Source organism: Salvelinus alpinus, chromosome 18, assembly GCF_045679555.1.
Source record: "Salvelinus alpinus chromosome 18, SLU_Salpinus.1, whole genome shotgun sequence".
NCBI classification, from domain to species: domain Eukaryota; kingdom Metazoa; phylum Chordata; class Actinopteri; order Salmoniformes; family Salmonidae; genus Salvelinus; species Salvelinus alpinus.
This window is the reverse complement of record NC_092103.1, coordinates 29,530,261-29,555,201: the sequence shown is the minus strand read 5'-3', so window position 1 is coordinate 29,555,201 and position 24,941 is coordinate 29,530,261. Positions and strand designations below refer to the sequence as shown.

Here is a 24,941-nt window from a genome sequence, read left to right as displayed (position 1 = left end):
GCTAGCTAGTTAGCGGGTACGCGCTACTAGCGTTTCAATCAGTTACGTCACTTGCTCTGAAACCTAGAAGTAGTGTTGCCCCTTGCTCTGCAAGGGCCGCGGCTTTTGTGGAGCGATGGGTAACGACGCTTCGTGGGTGTCAGTTGTTGATGTGTGCAGAGGGTCCCTGGTTCGCGCCCGAGGTCGGGGCGAGGGGACGTACTAAAGTTATACTGTTACACTTGTTAGCACCAGGTATAAACAAGGCTTTGGTGGCAGTGTGTCTGACAGTATCTGTGGTTGTCTTGGTGACAGTTGTTCCATGGTAACATTGACAACAACACCCACAGGAAGAACTTCATCAAGCTGCACATATATGGTCTCTTCCTCCACCTCATCCCCTGGTTCTGGTACAGACGTGTCACACTCAGGATGGAGCTACTGGGCTGCACAGAGGATGACTGATCATCTCCCGCTCTCCCTCCCTTTCTCTCTCACTCTCTCTGGAAGTGGAGGTGTGGACACTGGTCATCAGAGACAATGGGAAATTATATTTGGACGTAAAGTAATTTTGATTTGCTTGGTTTACAGTGTGTTATTTATTTATTGGATTGCACAGTACTGCACTTTTGCTCTTTAATGTTTTATTGTATCTTGCTCCTGTGAGATACCATTTCCAACAGTTGTAAAGTAGTGTAGTGCCAAAACAATACAGGGTTAACTTTTTCATGGCCAACCTTCAACTGTTCCTTCCCTGACTACTAAGGGCCACAGTTTCTGACGGAAAAACAGCCCTCTCAAAGGACAAAGCTCCATTAAATAACCATAACATTTAAAAGGTGGCATCTTACATACATCGTAAATGGAAAGTTATAACATTATTTACACTATATTGTGAGTATCAAGGTCTTTTTTGGGGACAGAAAATGTAATCCAAAGTGTGCTTACAACATTACCACTGATATGGTGTTTATTAATACTGATTTAATACAATCTTGATTGAAGTAACATATTTTTTTAACCTTTATTTAACTAGGCAAGTCAGTTAAGAACAAATTCTTATTTACAAAGATGGCCAACCCTGGCCAAACCCTATTGACACTGGGCGCCTCCCAATGGGACTCCCAATAACGGCCAGTTGTGATACAGCCTGGAATCAAACCCGGGTCTGTAGTGAAACCTCTAACACTGAGATGCAATGCATAAGACCGCTGCGCCACTCGGGAGCCCATATACATATACTGTATCTAAAACAAAGCAACAAACAACTTTCTATATAGTAAAACAAACAATATAGTACTTGTATTTCTCCCTGTGTCTGTTTGGGTATCAAATCAAAAGGGTTAGGAATCAGGTTGAATGGACTACTGCTGCTCCTATACTCTTCATGGTTCCTCCTGTTCCTCTGGTGGTATAACAGAGACATCTTCTGGTTAAAGAAAGTTACTGCATCTCTTTAAATCCTCAACTGTATCTACATTCAGACTGATGCTCCATCACGTCCTCTGGTCTTCTCTGCTGTTCAGTAGTAGTAGCAGTAGTAGTAGTAGTAGTAGTAGTAGTAGTAGTAGTAGTAGTAGTAGTATTTGATAGAAGGTCAGCAAATAGAAAAACACAGTGTGACTGTGGTAAAATAATAACACTTCTACTTTGCTCTCACAATGTAGGATAATACAGTGTACGATAACTTGTCTCCTCTCTGACCCCTACACAAAAAAGTTGCCTCATCAAACCCATCCTTCTTATCCTCTCTTCCTCCTCTTGTCTCTCTCTGTACATGTTGGCTGCTCCTCACACTAGTTTTATAGACCTCCTCTGAGTTCTGTTTCAGTATCTCTATCTACCTATCCTTCTCCTTCCTCTGTCTATCCTTCTCCTCCATCCCAGTCCTTGCCGCTGAAAAACATCCCCACAACATGATGCTGCCATCACCATGCTTCACTGTAGGGATTGTGACAGGTTTCCTCCAGACGTGACTCCTGGCATTCAGACCAAAGAGTTCTATCTTGGTTTCATCAGACCAGAGAATCTTGCTTCTCATGGTCTGAGAGTCTTTAGGGGCCTTTGGCAAACTCCAAGAGGGCTGTCATGTACCTGAGGAGTGGCTTCTGTCTGGCCACTCTACCATAAAGGCCTGATTGGTGGAGTGCTGCAGAGATGGTTGTCCTTCTGGAAGGTTCTCCCATCACAACAGAGGAACTCTGGAGCTCTGTCAGAGTGACCATTGGGTTCTTGGTCACCTCCCTGACCAATGCTGGGGCGGCAGGTAGCCTAGTGGTTAGAGCGTTGGACTTATAACCGAAAGGTTGCAAGATCCAAATCCCCAAGCTGACAAGGTAAAAATCTGTCGTTCTGCCCCTGAACAAGGCAGCTAACCCACTGTTCCTAGGCTGTCATTGAAAATAAGAATTTGTTCTTAACTGACTTGCCTAGTTAAAATAAGTAAAATGCTCTTCTCTCTCAATTGCTCAGTTTAGCCGGGCGGCCAGCTCTAGGAAGAGTCTTGGTGGTTCCAAACTTCTTCCATTTAAGAATGATGAAGGCCGCTGTGTTCTTGGGGACCTTCAATGCTGCAGAAATGTGTTGGTACCTTCCTCAGATCTGTGCCTCGACACAATCCTGTCTCGGAGTTTTACGGACAATTCCTTCGACCTCATGGCTTGGTTTTTGCTCTGACATGCATTGTTAACTGTGGGACCTTATGTAGACAGGTGTGTGCCTTTCCAAATCATACAGGATCCAATCAATTGAATTTACCACAGGTGGACTCCAATCAAGTTGTTGAAACATCTCAAGGATGATCAATGGAAACAGGATGCATGAGCTCAATTTTGAGTCTCATAGCAAAGGGTCTGAATACTTTTTTTAATTTGCAAAAAATTGTAAAACCTGTTTTTGCTTTGTCATTATGTGGTTTTTGTGTATAGATTTTCTATTTATGTAATCCGTTTTAGAATAAGGCTGTAACATAACAAAATGTGGAAAAAGTGAAGGGGTCTGAATACTTTCCGTATGCACTGTACATACTACCACTCAATTGTTTGGGGTCACTTAGAAATGTCCTTGTTTTTGAAAGAAAAGCACATTTTTTCTTCATTAAAATAACATCAAATTGATCAGAAATACAGTGTAGACATTTTTTATGTTGTAAATGACTATTGTAGCTGGAAATGACAGATTTTTTATGGAATATCTACATAGGTGTACAGAGACCCATTATCAGCAACCATCACTCCTGTGTTCCAACGGCACGTTGTGTTAGCTAATCCAAATTTATCATTTTAAAAGGCCAATTGATCATTAGAAAACCCTTTTGCAATTATATTAGCACAGCTGAAAACTGTTATGCTGATTAAAGGAGCAATAAAACTGGCCTTCTTTAGACTACTTGAGTATCTGGAGCATCTGCATTTGTGGGTTCGATTACAGTACAACGCTGTGTAGTACTCCCTTCACAGAACAGCGCAAACTGGCGCTAACCAGAATAGAAAGATGAGCGAGGCCCCGGTGCACAACTGAGCAAGAGGACAAGTACATTAGAGTGTCTAGTTTGAGAAACAGACGTCTCACAAGTCCTCAACTGGCAGCTTCATTAAATAGTACCCGCAAAACACAAGTCTCAACGTCAACAGAGAAGACGCAACTTCGGGATGCTGGCCTTCTAGGCAGAGTTGCAAAGAAAAATCCAGCTCAGACTGGCCAATAAAAATAAAAGATTAAGATGGGCAAAAGAACACAGACACTGGACAGAGGAACTCAATAATCTACTTTGGTTTAAATTCTGGCCTAAATCTCAAGATCTTTACAGACCTCCCTCCCCCTTCTTCTCTAGACACAGTAGACAGGACCAGACATTATTCTGACCTGTTTTCCCCACACCCACCATGCCACTCACCACAGGGCAGTAGATCTAAACTGGTTCTACACATAGACGTTGATGAAGAATCATATCAGATTGTGGAGAAGCCAACTTGATGAGTTTCTCCTGACCCAGCCCAACACTCCCATCAGTGCCCTCTGACCTCTCCCCTCTCGCAGCAGTCTCTCCTCCAACACTGAGTGAATTTCACTGACTTCTTTCAAGTTCTGTCTCAGTCTCTCCATTTCTCTATCCTTCTCCTTCATCTGTCTATCCTTCTCCTCCATTTGTCTGCTGAACTCCCTCTGCATCTTTGTCTTAGAGATCATGATGTTCCTCTGTAACTCAGGTAGGACTATCTTCATCAGGTTTCTCTCTGCTTCAACTCTGGCCTCTCCTTCATAGTTCTCCATCATCTCCTGTCTGTGTCTCTCCATCTCCCTCTTCTCATTATCTCTCTTCTCTTTCAATCTCTCCAGATTTCTCTCCATCTCCTCCCTCCTGTCAGACTCCCTCTTCAGCTCACTCTCCAATTCTCTTTTCTTCTCCTCGTCCCTATCTTCTTTCAATAGTCTCTCCAGTTCAGTTATTCGTTCTCTGAGAATTCTGATATCTCTCTTGAGCTTCTGGATTTCTCCATCTTTCTTCTTCAGAGAGTCCTGCAGCTCCTTCTCAAACCTCTCTCTCATCTCCCTCTCCTTTTTTTGTTTCCTCTCCATGTTCACCCTCTTGATCTTTCCCTCCATCTCTCTAACCTGGGTCTCTGCCTCCTGGTAGGTCTGACTGCTGTAGAATCTCTCTCTGTTTCCTGCCACCATCTCCTCTACCTGCTCCAGCAGCTCTGGGACCTGAGTGCCATGAGCCCTGTCCTTAATGTTGAGGATGTGGTACCTTCTCCCACATTTCTCTACAAGCTGCTGGAGGTCCTGACTCCCTGCTTGGAGAAACTCCTCAATGCTCTGCTCTTTCAGGCCACCAGCATGGGTGAATAGAATCACAGTGTGTCCCCAACAACCCTCCCCAAACATCTCCTCTATTCTCTCCAGCACCCCTCTCTCCTCCCCCTTGGAGGGCTCCACTGGTATGACCAGGAGGAAGGCGTGGGGTCCCGGGGCAGACAGACGGACACAGAGCCCCGCATCCTGTCTCATCTCCTCCAGAGAGAGTCCAGGACAGAACCAGTCAGGAGTGTCCACTAGCACCAGCTGTCTCCCACACATGTTCCCTTCTCTCCTCTTACTCCTCTGGGTCACTGCAGAGGGGCTGGCCTGGGCCTCACACTCCTCTCTGCCCAGGATGGTGTTTTCTGCTGCACTCCTCCCAGCCCCAGTCCTCCCCAGCAGCACCAGTCTCAGCACAGACACACTGGGAAACACTGGGGAGTCTGGATTGCTGCTCTCTCCTCTCACTGAAACACAACACAACATACAGCACTGCTCAACACACTGACTCTCTGGAGGATGTACAACACAGTGTCAAATATAATGTAAGCTACATCCATAACTCACTAAGTGGAGGTATTAACTCCTTGCTGTTTCTCCTCCTCAGTGGAAGTGTGGGGTCTGTATCTGAGGTATCTCCTCCCACTGAAACACAACATAGAGAACTGGTCAACATATTGACTCATCAGAGACACATTTAAGAACATAGTATACACAAACTACAAATACATTACACATCATAGTGAAATATAGATTATTGCAGAACATAGAGAATATCAAAATTGATGACAGTTTGAGACAACATTGATAACTCACTGAGTGGAGGATGGTCCACTATAGACTAGAAACAGTAGGAGAAAGCAGGACAATATACCTGTAATCTGATAGACAATATTGATAACTCACTAAGTGAAGGATGGTCCACTATACTAGAAACAGTAAGAGAAAGCAGGACAATATTGATAACTCACTAAGTGAAGGATGGTCCACTATAGACTAGAAACAGTAAGAGAAAGCAGGACAATATTGATAACTCACTAAGTGAAGGATGGTCCACTATAGACTAGAAACAGTAAGAGAAAGCAGGACAATATTGATAACTCACTAAGTGAAGGATGGTCCACTATAGACTAGAAACAGTAAGAGAAAGCAGGACAATATTGATAACTCACTGGATGGAGGAAACTCCATGCTCTGTCTCCTCCTGACTGGGGGTATGGAACCTGTATCTGAGGTCTCTCCATGTTCTACAACAACAAATAACATCCATTTAGAATGGGAACATTTACCTCAGTGACACATGAAGGCACATAGACCTACTTAAGGGTAGTTCTGGGTTTCTATAGTAATGTTAATGTTAAGCATCACATATCTCACTCACCAGTCATCTGGGCTGAGGTCTCTCTTAGTCTCTCTACTTCAGTCTTCACATCACATATCTGTTGAGCTGAAATTACAAAGGATTAAGATCTGAATTCTGTGTTAAAGACTTTAGACAGAAATATGATGCAGAGGGAAAGTATGAAGTGATATAAAACAGTATTCTCAGCAGAGTCTACAATAATCTGGGAATTTAGGAAAGTACAGTAGGCTATAAATGTATTAATGGTTGTAATAATCTTACCCAGTTCAGCATTTTCATTGTTGACATCCTCCACTTGCTTGTCTCTTTCCTTTAACTTCTTCTCTCTCTCCTCTAGTAGTTTGTCTCTCTCTTCCAGTCTGTGGTTTCTGTCCTCTAGTTGTGTGTCTTTCTCCTCTAGTAGTTTCATCATCACCTGTCTTAATATCTCTTTTAGTTCTTTTTCCATCTTCAACTCTGAGAGAGCAATTAACATATTTAATGGTTGTTTTATTAATTAATTCATAAATCATTCATTCAATACTGTGCCTATAAAACAGATTATAATTTAATGGTGGTGGTGGTACAATAAATATTTTCTACAGTCAACAGTTACTGTATCTGAGTTGAACCAATCATCAACTGATCTATTGACTATTGATACATTACCAAATGAATTAGTCTGAAAAACTGAATGACATCACTCATGTTCCCTGAACCAATCCTCTCTCCTCCAGACTCTCTCATACTTACCAAGCTCAACAGCTGATGCCTCCCTCTCCAGCATGTTCTCCTGGGTCTCATGTTGTAAATAGTCTGACCCTGACTCTATGGTGTAAAACAGAGAGGTGAGTTATGTGTGGTAGACTGCATCACTATACACAGAACAAACAGGACCAATTAGATTTCTCCTGTCACTCAAGCCTCTCTCATGTAGGGACTGTGGGCACCAATGAGATCTGGTTAACTTCATTAATAACGTTTTTTTATTATTTTCCTATCTCTGCTGTATTATGTATTATTTTCATTTGATGTGATAACCATCATTGGGCTCTATGGCAGATACTGTATATTGTGTCAGGAGGCAGTGTTCTATGGAATAGTTCTATGGAATAGTCACTGACGTGATCTTCCTGTCTGGGTTGGCGCCCCCCCCCCCCCTTGGTTTGTGCCGTGGCGGAGATCTTTGTGGGCTATACTCGGCCTTGTCTCAGGATGGTAAGTTGGTGGTTGAAGATATCCCTCTAGTGGTGTGGGGGCTGTGCTTTGGCAAAGTGGGTGGGGTTATATCCTTCCTGTTTGGCCCTGTCCGGGGGTATCATCAGATGGGGCCACAGTGTCTCCTGACCCCTCCTGTCTCAGCCTCCAGTATTTATGCTGCAGTAGTTTATGTGTCGGGGGGCTAAGGTCAGTTTGTTATATCTGGAGTACTTCTCCTGTCTTATTCGGTGTCCTGTGTGAATTTAAGTATGCTCTCTCTAATTCTCTCCTTCTCTCTTTCTTTCTCTCTCTCGGAGGACCTGAGCCCTAGGACCATGCGTCAGGACTACCTGGCATGATGACTCCTTGCTGTCCCCAGTCCACCTGGCCTTGCTGCTGCTCCAGTTTCAACTGTTCTGCCTGCGGCTATGGAACCCTGACCTGTTCACCGGACGTGCTACCTGTCCCAGACCTGCTGTTTTCAACTCTCTAGAGACAGCAGGAGCGGTAGAGATACTCTTAATGATCGGCTATGAAAAGCCAACTGACATTTACTCCAGAGGTGCTGACTTGCTGCACCCTCGATAACTACTGTGATTATTATTATTTGACCATGCTGGTCATTTTATGAACATTTGAACATCTTGGCCATGTTCTGTTATAATCTCCACCCGGCACAGCCAGAAGAGGACGAGGACATTTACTCCTGAGGTGCTGACTTGCTGCACCCTCGATAACTACTGTGATTATTATTATTTGACCATGCTGGTCATTTATGAACATTTGAACATCTTGGCCATGTTCTGTTATAATCTCCACCCGGCACAGCCAGAAGAGGACTGGCCACCCCTCATAGCCTGGTTCCTCTCTAGGTTTCTTCCTAGGTTTGGGCCTTTCTAGGGAGTTTTTCCTAGCCACCGTGCTTCTACACCTGCATTGCTTGCTGTTTGGGGTTTTAGGCTGGGTTTCTGTACAGCACTTTGAGATATCAGCTGATGTACAAAGGGCTATATAAATACATTCGATTTGATTTGATTTGATTTGCATATACATTGAGTAATTTGATGAACATCTATACGTCATAATCCAACCTACATTGAGAACATTTGGGAGAGTATTCATAAACGTAAAGAAACTGAATGAATTGGTATTCTTGAAGAGAATTCACAAGGCCTGTACTTCTTTATAGTATCAGATTAACACTCTGGTCTGTTCTTTGTCTTGTCTTATTGATTGTCAATAAACAAAACAGACAAATAAGTAATTACTCACCCTCTTCTGATCATCCATTATCCAAGATAGAGAGTCGTGAATAATGATCATGTAAAACAGAATGCATTAGATATTATTGTTAATTGAATTTCTGTCTCATTACATCATTTCATTAAATACCATACATCATATTGGAGTGACTCTTCATCACATTCATTACTAATGTACATCTAGGGAAAGGGATGTAAACAGTGCTACTATGGGAACAGTCTGAGAATGACTGAATGTTTCATACTAGAACATCAAGCTGAATTCAACATGATTCCAGTTGAATTGTGGTGTGTGAATTGTTGAGCTCTATGGCAGATATATTGTGGGAGGGCTTTGTGAAATGTTGAGCTAATTGGCATATACAGTTGAAGTCGGAAGTTTACATACACCTTAGCCAACTACATTTAAACTCAGTTTTTCCACAATTCCTGACATTTAGTCCAAGTAAAAATATCCTGTCTTAGGTCAGTCAGGATCACCACTTTATTTTAAGAATGTGACATGTCAGAATAATAGTAGAGAGAATGATTTATTTCAGCTTTTATTTCTTTCATCACATTCTCAGTGGGTCAGAAGTTTACATACACTCAATTAGTATTTGGTAGCATTGCCTTTAAATTGTTTAACTTGGGTCAAACATTTCGGGTAGCCTTCCACAAGCTTCCCACAATAAGTTGGGTGAATTTTGGCCCATTCATTTCTGACAGAGCTGGTGTAACAGGTTTGAAGGCCTCCTTGCTCGCACACACTTTTTCAGTTCTGCCCACACATTTTCTATAGGATTGAGGTCAGGGCTTTGTGATGGCCACTCCAATACCTTGACTTTGTTGTCCTTAAGCCATTTTGCCACAACTTTGGAAGTATGCTTGGGGTCATTGTCCATTTGGAAGACCCATTTGCGACCAAGCTTTAACTTCCTGACTGATGTCTTGAGATGTTGCTTCAACATATCCACATAATCTTCCTACCTCATGACGCCATCTATTTTGTAAAGTGCACCAGTCCCTCCTGCAGCAAATCACCCCCATAACATGATGCTGCCACCCCCGTGCTTCCCGGTTGGGATCGTGTTCTTCGTCTTGCAAGCCTCCCACTTTTTCCTCCTAACATAACGATGATCATTATGGCAAAACAGTTCTATTTTTGTTTCATCAGACCAGAGGACATTTCTCCAAAAAGTACAATCTTTGTCCCCATGTGGAGTTACAAACCGTAGTCTGGCTTTTTTTAATGGAGGTTTTGGAGCAGTGGCTTCTTCCTTGCTGAGCGGCCTTTCAGGTTATGGCGATATAGGACTCATTTTACTGTGGATAGAGATACTTTTATACCTGTGTCCTCCAGCATCTTCACAGGGTCCTTTGCTGTTGTTCTGGGATGTATTTGCACTTTTCGCACCAAGTATGTCCATCTCCAGGAGACAGAACGCGTCTCCTTCCTGAGCGGTATGAAGGCTGCGTGGTCCCATGGTGTTTATATTTGCGTACTATTGTTTGTACAGATGAACGTGGTACCTTCAGTCATTTGGAAATTGCTCCCAAGGATGAACCAGACTTGTGGAAGTCTACAATTTTTTTTCTGAGGTCTTGGCTGATTTCTTTTGATTTTCCCATGATGTCAAGCAAAGAGGCACTGAGTTTGAGGTAGGCCTTGAAATACATCCGCAGGTAGACCTCCAATTGACTCAAATTATGTCAATTAGCCTATCAGAAGCTTCTAAAGCCATGACATCATTTTCTGGAATTTTCCAAGCTGTTTAAAGGCACAGTCAACTTAGTGTATGTAAACTTCTGACCCACTGGAATTGTGATACAGCGAATTATAAGTTAAATAATCTGTCTGTAAACAATTGTTGGAAAAACTACTTGTGTCATGCACAAAGTAGATGTCCTAACCGACTTGCCAAAACTATAGTTTGTTAACAAGTAATTTGTGGAGTGGTTGAAAAATTTGTTTTAATGATTCCAACCTAAGTGTATGTAAACTTCCAACTTCAACTGTATATTGTGGGAGGGATATGGTATTGCTCCTGATCATCCATTATCCAAGATAGAGAGTCATGAATAATGATAATGTATAACAAAATGTATGAGTTATTACGGTTACATTCTTTCAAATTTCTGTCACATCACATTATTCAATTAAATACAATACATCATATTGGAATGATTCAGTGCTACCATGTCAGCAGTCATAGAATGTCTGAATGTTTCATACCAGGACATAAAACTGAATTCAAGCTGATTCTATGTTCATTTTGGAGTGTGAAATGTTGACCTCTATGGCAGATATTTTGTGGGAGGGCTGGGATGGCATGAAAATTCAGGATAATTTGAAGAACATCTACACATCATAAGCCAACCTACCTTTAGCACGTTTTGGGAGAGTATTGATAAATGTAAAGAAACTGATTTAATTTGTAGCCTTAAAGAAGACACACTGCTGTTCACAAGGCCTGTACTTTTTTATAGTATCAGATTAACACTCTGGTCTGTTCTTAGTCTTGTGTTATTAGTTGTCAATAAACAAAACAGACAAATAAGTAATTACTCACCTAATCCTGATCATCCATTATCCAAGATGGAGAGTCATGAATAATTATAATTTGAAACAGAATGCAATAGTTATTATTGTTCATTGAATTTCTCTCATTACATCATTTTATGAAATACCATACAGCATATCAAATCAAATCAAATGTTATTGGTCACATACACATGGGTAGCAGATGTTAATGCGATTGTAGCGAAATGCTTGTGCTTCTAGTTCCGACAATGCAGTAATATCTAACAAGTCATTTTTTATGGAATATCTACATAGGCGTACAGAGGCCCATTATCTTCAACCATTACTCCTGTATTCCAAAGACACGTTGTGTTAGCTAATCCAAGTTTATCATTTTAAAAGGCTAATTGATCATTAGAAAACCCTTTTGCAATTATGTTAGCACAGCTCAAAACTGTTGTTCTGATTTAACAAGCAATATAACTGGCCTTCTATAGACTACTTGAGTATCTGGAGCATCAGCATTTGTAGGTTCGATTACAGGCTCAAAATAGCCAGAAACAAAGAACTTTCTTTTGAAATTCGTCAATCTGTTCTTGTTCTGAGAAATGAAAGCTATTCCATGCGAGAAATTGCCAAGAAACTGAAGATCTCGTACAACTCTGTGTACTACTCCCTTCACAGAACAGCGCAAACTGGCACTAACCAGAATAGAAAGAGGAGTGGGAGGCCCCGGTGCACAACTGAGCAAGAGGACAAGTACATTAGAGTGTCTAGATTGAGAAACAGAAGCCTCACAAGTTCTCAACTGGCAGCTTCATTAAATAGTACTCGCAAAACACAGTCTCAACGTCAACAGTGAAGAGGCAACTCCGTGATGCTGGCCTTCTAGGCAGAGTTCCTCTGTCCAGTGTCTGTGTTATTTTGCCCATCTAAATCCTTAATTTTTATTGGCCAGTCTGAGATATTGCATTCTAGGCAACTCTGCCTAGAAGGCCAGTGTCCCGGAGTCGCCTCTTCACTGTTGACACGCTAATGTCTAATGTACTTGTCCTCTTGCTCAGTTGTGCACCGGGGCCTCCCACTCCTCTTTCTATAAAAAAAGAAAATCTGCCATTTCCAGTTACAATAGTCATGTACAACATTAAAAATGTCGACACTGTATTTCTGATCAATTTGATGTTATTTTAATGGACAGAAAATGTTATTTTCTTTCAAAAATAAGGACATTTCTAAGTGACCCCAAACTTTTGAACTGTAGTGTAAATTCAGGATAATTTGAAGAGCATCTGTACATCATAATCCAACCTATCTTGAGAACATTTGGGGAGAGTATTGATGAACGTAAAGAAACTGATTTAATTTGTAGTCTTGAAGAAGACACACTGCTGTTCACAAGGCCTGTACTTCTTTATAGTATCAGATGAACACTCTGGTCTGTTCTTTGTCTTGTGTTATTGGTTGTCAATAAACAAAACAGACAAATAAGTAATTACTCACCTAATCCTGATCATCCATTATCCAAGATGGAGAATCACGAATAATGATCATTTGAAACAGAATGCAATAGTTATTATTGTTCATTGAATTTCTGTCTCATTACATCATTTTATGAAACACAATACATCATATTGGAGTGACTGGTCATCACATTCATTATTAATGTACATCTAGGGAAAGAGATGTAAGCAGCATTACAATGTGAACAGTCTGAGAGTGACTGAATGCTTCATACTCGAATATCAAACTGAATTCAAGCTGATTCCTGTTAACTTTGGTGTGTGAATTGTTGACCTCCATTACAGATATATGTTGAAATATCTATGGTATGTAAATTCAGGATAATTTGAAGAACATCTATACATCATAATCCAACGAACCTTGAGGACATTTGGGGAGAGTATTGATGAACGTAAAGAAACTGATTTAATTTGTAGTCTTGAAGAAGACACACTGCTGTTCACAAGGCCTGTACTTCTTTATTGTATCAGATTAACACTCTGGTTTGTTCTTTGTCTTGTGTTATCCCATAGCGCGACTCACAATTTGCCCAGTGTCATCCGGGTTTTGCAGGGGTAGGCCGTCATTGTAAACAAGAATTTGTTCTTAAACTGACTTACCTAGTTAAATAAAGGTTAAATCAAAATGTAAACAATTGTATTGGTTGTCAATAAACAAAATAGACAAGTAAGAAATTACTCACGTATAGCTGATCATCCATTATCCAAGATGGAGAGTCATGAAAAATAATAATGTAAAACAGAATGCATTAGTTATTATGGTTCATTGAATTTCTGTCTCATTACATATTTTTATGAAATACAATATATCATATTGGAATGACTGTTATCACATTCATTATTAATGTACATCTAGGGAAAGAGATGTAATCAGTGCTACTATAGGAACAGTCTAAAAATCACTGAATGAATGCTTCATACTCGGACATCAAACTGAATTCAAGCTGATTCCATGTTCATTTTGGAGTGTGAAATGTTGACCTCCATGGCAGATATTTTGTGGGATGGCTATGTGAAATGTGACCATGGCAGATATTTTGTGGGATGGCTATGTGAAATGTGATCTCCATGGCAGATATTTTGTGGGATGGCTATGTGAAATGTTGACCTCCATGGCAGATATTTTGTGGGATGGCTATGTGAAATGTTGACCTCCATGGCAGATATATTGTGGGATGGCTATGTGAAATGGTGACCTCCATGGCAGATATTTTGTGGAATGGCTATGTGAAATGTTGACCTCCATGGCAGATATTTTGTGGGATGGCTATGTGAAATGTTGACCTCCATGGCAGATATTTTGTGGGATGGCTATGTGAAATGTTGACCTCCATGGCAGATATTTTGTGGGATGGCTATGTGAAATGTGAGCTCCATGGCAGATATATTGTGGGATGGCTATGTGAAATGTTGACCTCCATGGCAGATATTTTGTGGGAGGGCTATGTGAAATGTTGACCTCTATGACAGATATTTTGTGGGATGGCTATGTGAAATGTTGACCTCTTTGACAGATATATTGTGGGATGGCTATGTGAAATGTTGACCTCTATGACAGATATATTGTGGGATGGCTACGTGAAATGTTGACCTCTATGACAGATATATTGTGGGATGGCTATGTGAAATGTTGACCTCTATGACAGATATATTGTGGGATGGCTATGTGAAATGTTGATCTCTATGACAGATATATTGTGGAATGTCTAATGTATGTAAATTCAGAATAACTTGAAGAACATCTGTACATCATAATCCAACCTTGAGAACATTTTAGGAGAGTTTTGATGAACGTAAAGAAACTGATTTCATTTGTAGCCTTGAAGAATCCACATTGCTGTTCACAAGGACTGTACTTCTTTGTATTATCAGATTAACACTCTGGTCTGTTCTTAGTCTTGTGTTATTTGTTTTCATTAAACATAACAGACAAATAAGTAACTACTCACTCTCATCTGATCATCCATTATCCAAGATGGAGAGTCATGAATAAAGATCATGAAAAACAGAATGCATTAGTTATTATTGATCATTGAATTTCTGTCTCATTACATTTTAATGAAATACCATACATCATATTCGAATGACTGTTCATTACTAACGTACACTTAGGGAAAGGGATGTAAGCAGCATTACAATGTGAGCAGTCTGAGAATGACTGAATGCTTCATAATAGGACATCAAACTGAATTCAACATGATTCCAGTTGAATTGTGGTGTGTGAATTGTTGACCTCTATGACAGATATTTTGTGGAATATCTAATGTATGTAAATTCAGAATAACTTGAAGAACATCTGTACATCATAATCCAACCTACCTTGAGAACATTTGGGGAGAGTATTGATGAACGTAAAGAAACTGATTTAATTTGTATCCTTGAAGAAGACACACTGCTGTTCACAAGGCCTGTACTTCTTTAAAGTATCAGATTAACACTCTGGTCTGTTCTTTGTCTTGTGTTATTGATTGTCAATAAACAAAATAGACAAATAAGTAATTACTCACGTCTTCCTGATCATCCATTATCCAAGATGGAGAATCACGAATAATGATCATGTGAAACAGAATGCATTAGTTATTATGGTTCATTGAATTTCTGTCTCATTACATATTTTTATGAAATACAATATATCATATTGGAATGACTGTTATCACATTCATTATTAATGTACATCTAGGGAAAGAGATGTAATCAGTGCTACTATAGAAACAGTCTAAAAATCACTGAATGAATGCTTCATACTCGGACATCAAACTGAATTCAAGCTGATTCCATGTTCATTTTGGAGTGTGAAATGTTGACCTCCATGGCCGATATTTTGTGGGATGGCTATGTGAAATGTTGACCTCCATGTCAGATATTTTGTGGGATGGCTATGTGAAATGTGAGCTCCATGGCAGATATTTTGTGGGATGGCTATGTGAAATGTTGACCTCTATGACAGGTATATTGTGGGATGCTATGTGAAATGTTGACCTCTATGACAGATATATTGTGGGATGGCTATGTGAAATGTTGACCTCTATGACAGATATATTGTGGGATGGCTATGTGAAATGTTGATCTCTATGACAGATATATTGTGGAATGTCTAATGTATGTAAATTCAGAATAACTTGAAGAACATCTGTACATCATAATCCAACCTTGAGAACATTTTAGGAGAGTTTTGATGAACGTAAAGAAACTGATTTCATTTGTAGCCTTGAAGAATCCACATTGCTGTTCACAAGGACTGTACTTCTTTGTATTATCAGATTAACACTCTGGTCTGTTCTTAGTCTTGTGTTATTTGTTTTCATTAAACATAACAGACAAATAAGTAACTACTCACTCTCATCTGATCATCCATTATCCAAGATGGAGAGTCATGAATAAAGATCATGAAAAACAGAATGCATTAGTTATTATTGATCATTGAATTTCTGTCTCATTACATTTTAATGAAATACCATACATCATATTCGAATGACTGTTCATTACTAACGTACACTTAGGGAAAGGGATGTAAGCAGCATTACAATGTGAGCAGTCTGAGAATGACTGAATGCTTCATAATAGGACATCAAACTGAATTCAACATGATTCCAGTTGAATTGTGGTGTGTGAATTGTTGACCTCTATGACAGATATTTTGTGGGATGGCTATGTGAAATGTTGATCTCTATGACAGATATATTGTGGCATGTCTAATGTATGTAAATTCAGAATAACTTGAGGAACATCTGTACATCATAATCCAACCTACCTTGAGAACATTTGGGGAGAGTATTGATGAACGTAAAGAAACTGATTTAATTTGTATCCTTGAAGAAGACACACTGCTGTTCACAAGGCCTGTACTTCTTTAAAGTATCAGATTAACACACTGGTCTGTTCTTTGTCTTGTGTTATTGATTGTCAATAAACAAAAAAGACAAATAAGTAATTACTCACGTCTTCCTGATCATCCATTATCCAAGATGGAGAATCACGAATAATGATCATGTGAAACAGAATGTATTAGTTATAAATTGTTCATTGACATTTCTGTCTCATTACATAATTTAATGAAATACCATACATCACATTGGAATGACTGTTCATCACATTCATTACTGATTACTAAATTTCCATCCCTAACTATAACATTTTCCGACAAGATAGAACTGCCAAAGGGGGCAGGGTTGCAATCTACTGCAGAGATAGCCTGCAGAGTTCTATCTTACTATCCAGGTCTGTACCAAAACAATTCGAGCTTCTACTTCTGTCACGATCGTGTGGAGGATTGACGGACCAAAACGCAGCATTAGGAAAATAAGCCATCTTCCTTTTTATTATGAAGAAGGAGAACCAAAAACAAAACACTATTACAAAACTAACAAAACAAACAAACGACCGTGAAGCTATGAACGTAGTGCACATACAGGCTACAAACGTAATAACATAGACAATTACCCACATCAAACGAAAGCCTATGGCTACCTTAAATAGGGCTCCCAATCAGAGACAACAGAAATCAGCTGTCTCTAATTGGGAACCCATTCAGGCAACCATAGACTCTCCTAGACAACTTACACCCAACATAGACACAGCTAGACACATACACTCAACACAAACCCATACACTACACCCAACACCCCCTTTACCATATAACCACCCAAAACCGATAAAACACAAACATTCCCCATGTCACACCCTGACCTAACTAAAATAATAAAGAAAACAAAGAATACTAAGGCCAGGGCGTGACAACTTCTAAAAATCCACCTTTCCAGAAACAAGTCTCTCACTGTTGCCGCTTGCTATAGACCACACTCTGCCCCCAGCTGTTTCCTGGACACCATATGTCAATTGATTGCCCCCCATCTATCTTCAGAGCTCGTGCTGCTAGGTGACCTAAACTGGGACATGCTTAACACCCCGGCCATCCTACAATCTAAGCTTGATGCCCTCAATCTCACACAAATTATCAATGAACCCACCAGGTACAACCCCAAATCCGTAAACACGGGAACCCTCATAGATATCATCCTAACCAACTTGCCCTCCAAATACACCTCCAGACGAGGTCGCAGTTGCAAATGAGAACTTGTTCTCAACTAGCCTACCTGGTTAAATAAAGGTGAAATAAAAATAAAATAAAATAAGACTGATGCACATCTAGGGAAAGGGATGTAATCAGTGCGTCTATGGGAACAGTCTAAAAATCATTGAATGATTCATACTAGGTTCTTACTATTGTTAATTTTGGAGTGTGCAATGTTGAGCTACTGTATAGGGCAGATATTTTTTGGGAGGGCTATGGTATGTAAATCCACAATCATTTGAAGAGCATCTGTACATCATAATCTAACGAACCTTGAGAACATTTGGGGAGAGTATTGGTGAACGTAAAGAAACGGATTTAATTTGTAGTCTTGAAGAAGACCTGTACTTCTTTATTGTATCAGATTAACACTCTGGTCTTTTCTTAGTCTTGTGTTATTGCTTGTCAACAAACAATAAAGACAAATAAGTAATTACTCACGTCTTCCTGATCATCCATTATCCAAGATGGAAGGTCATGAATAATGATAATTTGAAACAGAATGCATTAGTTATTATTGTTCATTGAATTTCTGTCTCATTACATAATTTAATGAAATACAATACATCATATTGGAATGACTGTTCATCACATGCATTACTAATGTACACCAAGTGAAAGGGATGTAAGCAGCAATACAATGTGAGCAGTCTGAGAATGACTGAATGCTTCATACTAGGAAATCAAACTGAATTCGAGCTGATTCCATGTTCATTTTGGAGTGTGAAACGTTGACCTCCATTACAGATATACTGTTGGAAGGCTCTGTGAAATGTTGACATCTATGGCAGATATTTTGTGGGAGGGCTATGCTATGTAATTTTGGGAAAGTTTGAAGAACATCTCTACATCATAATCCAAGCCACCTTGAAAACATTTGGGAAGAGTTTTGAAAAATAAACTGATATAATTTTTAGCCTTGAAGAATTCACATTGCTGTTCACAAGGCCTGTACTTCATTATAGTATCAGATTAACACTATGGTCTGTTCTTTGTCTTGTGTTATTGGTTGTCAATAAACAAAACAGACAAATAAGTAATTACTCACCCATAGCTGATCATCCATTGTCCAAGATGGAGAGTCATGTAAAACAGAATGTATTAGTTATTATCATAACCTTCAAATAACCATTTGTCACATTATCTTATCAAATACCAACAGCATCTGGACAGGGGATAACAAAACAACAATAATGCTGACACTGGGAACAAACTGATTAGCAGACAGATATAGAAAGACAATCAACGAAGTAAAGGAGTCCAAGTTAGTCCAATGAGCGCTAATGTGCATAATGATGGTGACAGTTGCGCGTAATGAAGGGCAGCATTAGTCCTACTATGAACTATGAATTATGAATTATGAACTACCTACATGAGAAAGTAGAAGTGTTCTGTACAGGGAAAGAAGCTGGTTGTTATTGTTGTTGTTTAGGTGTTTATAAACATTACTGGAGTTATAGAACACTTACCTCCTCTGACCCTTAAACCCACTGCAGCCTCCTCCTTCTGTTCTCCATGGATGACCTGACATATGTAGACTCCTATATCTGACTCCCTGTAGTCTCTCAGCCTCAGAGACACGTTGCCTCTCTCCAGCTCCTGGGTGATCAGACTCACTCTTCCCTCATAGCCACTCCTCTCTGTCACCTGCCCATTCTTATACAGGTAAATACACTCTGTCTCTTTAAACCACCTGATCGTCGTAGAAACAGCACTGGTCTCAGGTGAGAGGTGACATGGGAAGGTGACATCTTTACCAACATCAGCCCTTACACAGTCTTCTGAGGTGAGTTTAAACTGATCTGTTCAGAAAGAGAGAACATTTCTGGTTTAATGCCATCATCTGCGTCAGGAACACGAAATACTCTCAGTACATTTATAAACACAGCTGAATTAAAAACTACAATAGACATACAAAAACCAGGACCCATGTCAATTCTAAAATACAACACACACAATCCTAGACAGACATACAGTATTAATTTGAAGGAAAGTATATACGTATAAGTCATAGCAGGATGTGAATGCTACTATGTTGAATGATATTATCCCATTTGTTCCCACATCTTTCCCAGACATGCCACTATGCCACTAGTAAGCCTAACATGTCATCCAATTCGTTTTTTATTTATTGAAAAGTAGGTAAAAAAGTATGTTTTATTCCCGGTCACAATTGTGACAGAGTGCTCTGATTATAATAACATTAACTGATATTTACCCCTATTCCTCAGCCTCAATATCTATATACCTCAGCCCACTTACCCACACACATAAACTCAATGACCCACAATGTCACGCCCTGACCTTAGAGATTATTTTTTATTCTCTATTTTGGTTAGGTCAGGGTGTGACTAGGGTGGGTAGTCTAGTTTTGTCATTTATATGTTGGCCTGGTATGGTTCACAATCAGAGGCAGCTGTCTATCGCTGTCTCTGATTGGGGATCATATTTAGGCAGCCTTTTCCCACTGGGTTTTTGTGGGATCTTGTCTATGTATAGTTGCCTGCGAGCACTACATCAGCTTCACGTATCGTTTATCCTTTATTGTTTTTTGTGAGTTTCATTATTAAAGATGTGGAACTCTACGCACGCTGCGCCTTGGTCCATTAATCCAACCAACGAACGTGACAATACCTCAGCCCACCTACCCACACACCTAAACTCAATGACCCACACACCCCAGCCCTGTTACCCCCATGCCCTAACCCTAACACCCACATGCCAATACCCTCAAATGTATACAATCAAGTTCCGATACAGGCATATCCTGGCCCTAAATGACCTATTTGTTACTCAAGACCCTTGTTCCTCTGCCAATACACCCCATCCCTGTTACTTGCCTATCTCAGCCCTGTTTCCTTAGGCCTGTATTCCCCAAGTCACCCATAGTAACCTATATCCAGGTATTCGCTGTACACCCCAACCCTGTTATTTGCATATCTTAGTCCTGTGACCTCTGACCTGTATACACTAATCATTTCATAGATACCCTCATAGTACAGTGGTATAACAATCCAGAAATCACTTAGACCTTAAAGTAGTGTTAAATACAAGTAAAACCAAATTCATGCTGTTCTCTAGATCACAAAATGTTGACCCTGAGGACCTGCAAATTTGCGCTATAAATAGAGCTCTTATTGAGCTTGTTTCTCAATATAAGTACCTGGGTGTCTGGATTGATGATAAGTTGTCCTTCGTAACGCATATAAAAAATCTGACTAAGAAGCTAAGATCCAAGAGTGTTTTTTATATCGTAATAAATCATGCCTTAGTATTAAAAATAGGAGAAAGACTGTTCAAATAACGCTTCTCCCTGTATTGGATTTTGGTGATATTGTTTACATGCATGCAGCAACCTCTGTTTTAAAACCCTTGGACGCAGTCTACCATTCAGCAATACGTTTTATCACAGGGGACAATTTGTCACGCCCTGACCTTAGTTATCTTTGTTTTCTTTATTATTTTGGTTAGGTCAGGGTGTGACAAGGGTGGTATGTGTGTTTTTGTCTGGTCTAGGGTTTTGTATGTCTAGGTTGTGTGTGTAGTCTAGGCATACGTAGGTCTATGGTGGCCTGGATTGGTTCCCAATCAGAGGCAGCTGTTTATTGTTGTCTCTGATTGGGGATCCTATTTAGGTTGACATTTACCAGTTTGGTTTGTGGGTGATTGTCTATGTGATGTTGCATGTCTGCACTCGTTATATTTAGCTTCACGTTTGTTTTGTTATTTTGTATGAGTTTGTTTATTGTTCTTCGTTGTCATTAAAGAAGATGTATTCACATCATGCTGCGCTTTGGTCACCTCCTTATAGCGAACGTGACAGAATCACCCACCAAAAAAGGACCAAGCAGCGTGGTAACCAGGAGCAGAGGGTTCTGGACTCCTGGACTTGGGAGGAGATACCTGAAGGCAAGGGACCCTGGGCACAGGCTGGGGAATATCGCCGCCCCAAGGAAGAACTGGAGGCAGCGAAAGCTGAGCGGCGGCGATATGAGGAGGTAGCACGGCAGCGCGACAGGCACGAGAGGCAGCCCCCAAATTTGTTTGGGGGGAGCACACGGGGAGTGTGGCGGAGTCAGGTTGTAGACCTGAGCCCACTCCTCGTGCTTACCGAAAGCAGTGTTGTACTGGTCAGGCACCGTGTTATGCGGTCAAGCGCACGGTGTCGCCAGTACGCGCTCATAGCCCGGAGCGCTATAGGCCAGCCCCCCGCAAGTGCCATGCGAGAGTGGGCATCCAGCCAGGGCGTGTTGTGCCGGCTCAGCGTGTCTGGTCTCCGGTACGCCGTTTCGGTCCAGGGTATCCTGCGCCGGCTCTGCGTGCTGTGTCTCCGGGGCGCTGGGAGGGTGCAGTACATCCTATGCCTGCGCTCCGCCCGTGCCGGGCGAATGTCGGCATTGAGCCTAAGGGAGAGGTGCGAGTAGTATGCACCAGATCTCCAATGCTCCCCCACAGCCCGGTTCAACCTGTGCCTGCACTCTGGAGGGTCCGGGCTAAAGTGGTCATCCAGCCTGGAAGAGTGGTGCCAAGGCTGCGCACCAGAGCTCCAGTGCTCCCCACAGCCCGGTCCGTCCGGTGCCTCCTCCAAGCACCAGGCCTCCTGTAGGTCTCCCCAGCCTGGTGGGTCCTGTGGCAGCCCCACGCACCAGGCTGTCTCTCCGTCTCCTCCCTCCAGGTTCTCCCGTCTGTCCTGAGCTGCCAGAGCCGCCCGTCTGTCCTGAGCTGCCAGAGCCGCCCGTCTGTCCTGAGCTGCCGGAGCCGCCCGTCTGTCCTGAGCTGCTGGAGCCGCCCGTCTGTCCTGAGCTGCCGGAGCCGCCCGTCAGTCAGGAGCTGCCGGAGCCGCCCGTCAGTCAGGAGCTGCCGGAGCCGCCCGTCAGTCAGGAGCCCACCACTGCGACCTGTACGCTCTCGTTGGCTGGCCCTCGCTTCATACTCGTCGCCAAACCCACTGGCTCCAGGTCATCTACAAGACCCTGCTAGGTAAAGTCCCCCCTTATCTCAGCTCGCTGGTCACCATAGCAGCACCCACCTGTAGCACGCGCTCCCAAAGCCAAATCCTACTTTGGCCGCCTCTCCTTCCAGTTCTCTGCTGCCAATGACTGGAACGAACTACAAAACTCTCTGAAACTGGAAACACTTATCTCCCTCACTAGCTTTAAGCCCCAGCTGTCAGAGCAGCTCACAGATTACTGCACCTGTACATAGCCCATCTATAATTTAGCCCAAACAACTACCTCTTCCCCTACTGTATTTATTTATTTTGCTCCTTTGCACCCCATTATTTCTATTTCTACTTTGCACATTCTTCCACTGCAAATCTACCATTCCAGTGTTTTACTTGCTATATTGTATTTACTTCGCCACCATGGCATTTTTTTGCCTTCACCTCCCTTATCTCACCTCATTTGCTCACATTGTATGTAGACTTATTTTTCTACTGTATTATTGACTGTATGTTTGTTTTACTCCATGTGTAACTCTGTGTTGTTGTATTTGTCGAACTGCTTTGCTTTATCTTGGCCAGGTCGAAATTGTAAATGAGAACTTGTTCTCAACTTGCCTACCAGGTTAAAAAAAAATGTGTTGTTAAGTTCAACTTTAACTTCTCTAGAGCCTGTAAAGAACAAAAGTGTTTTTTCCTTCTGTATTGTGACCGATTGGATTAAATGGGCTCTATAATGAATGGAGATGCTTGGAGGGAGAGGTCACTGTGGAGCAATGAGCTATTTCTCACAGACACATACTCAGCTACAACTCCTCATGTTCCTAACACATTTCATCCAGTGACACACATTTACACATAAAGAGAAATAAAACCACAAGCACATTTCATTGTGAAAGAAAAGCTCATAATGAATTCTGACATGGTGACTTACTATGAACTCTGGACTCTTCCATTTTCCCTGCAATAAAATAGGAAACATTTATATTTACATCATTACACCATCTATTCAAATTATCTTTTTCTCAAGCACACAGATACAAACATCACTTCCTCTTTCCTCATCGTTTTAAAACAGGACTCTTGTGTCTAGTTTGCAAAGTGACATAAACTAAGATCTCCTTTTACCTTTACTGGTTTTCACGTCCTCTACTTTAGATTAAAAAATAAATGATTTAAATCCATAGCCATACTGTAATATTAATTATATACACATACAGTATCAACAGGTTTTTATAGAACTAGCTGCACCTCAGTCCTATACTGAGACAGACCTTTCACTTTCACATTTGAGCAGGCACATGGGAGTAAACTCCTCCCCTGTCACGTTCCTGACCTGTTTTCTGTTAGTTTTTGTATGTGTTAGTTGGTCAGGACGTGAGTTTGGGTGGGCAGTCTATGTTTTCTGTTTCTATGTTGGTTAATGGGTACCTGATATGGTTCTCAATTAGAGGCAGGTGGTTTTCATCTCCTCTGATTGAGAATCATATTAAGGTAGGTGGGGTCACATTGTTTGTCGTGGGTGGTTGTCTTCCGTGTCTGTGTTTGTTTGCACCATACGGGACTGTTTCGTTCGTTCATCGTTTTATGTAGTCATTTTTCCTGTTCGTGCGTTCTTCGTGTTATATGTAAGTTCGTATGTTCAGGTTTGTCTACATTCGTTTTGTTGTTTTGTAAGTATTCAAGTGAAGTTCGTGTTTTTCGTCTACACTTAAATAAATTCATTATGTCTAAATACAACGCTGCAGTTTGGTTCAATCCCTGCTCCTCCTCTTCGGATGAAGAGGAGGAGGAACGCCGTTACATCCCCCCTCATACGCAAAAACACAAACTGTGTTTCATAGTTCCATACTCCTCGCATCTGCTTGTTAGATAACTCACCCACAAAGTCAAAATGATCTGTAGGCCTGTCGTAAAATTTCATGAAAAACAAAAATGTACTGTCTGGTCTTAATTTAAGTTTAAGGTTAGGCATAAGGTTAGCAGGGCAGTTAAGGTTAAGGTTAGGGTTAGGTTTAATATCAGATTTTAAAAATATAAATTTTAAAGGCTGTATCACAACCGGCCGTGATTGGGAGTCCCAATCGGCGCACAATTGGCCTAGCATCGTCCGGGTTTGGCCGGTGTAGGCCGTCATTGTAAATAAGAATTTGTTCTTAACTGACTTGCCTAGTTAAATAAAGTTTTTTTTTTAAAGTACAAAAAATGGGCAGGGGTTATGACTTTGTGACTTTGTTAACTAGTGACAACCATTAGAGGGTTTATGCTATTATACAGCATGGTGCCCTCTTTTATGATCACATCTCATATCTCTCAACCATA

At 41.1% G+C, this 24,941-nt stretch overlaps 1 protein-coding gene across 1 annotated transcript; it reads right to left on the bottom strand.

Moving 5' to 3' along the window:
• Positions 1-3,102: 3,102 nt before the first annotated feature.
• On the bottom strand, positions 3,103-23,906 carry LOC139544141 (uncharacterized). Its single transcript, XM_071350928.1, has 9 exons — positions 23,748-23,906; positions 23,554-23,580; positions 19,143-19,479; positions 6,875-6,996; positions 6,404-6,598; positions 6,161-6,226; positions 5,952-6,026; positions 5,347-5,424; positions 3,103-5,246 (listed from the first exon to the last, which is right to left on the bottom strand). The coding sequence occupies exons 4-9, from the start codon at positions 6,906-6,908 to the stop codon at positions 3,925-3,927; spliced, it is 1,770 nt and encodes a 589-aa protein (XP_071207029.1). The 5' UTR covers positions 6,909-6,996; positions 19,143-19,479; positions 23,554-23,580; positions 23,748-23,906; the 3' UTR covers positions 3,103-3,924.
• Between the last annotated feature and the right edge of the window lie 1,035 nt (positions 23,907-24,941).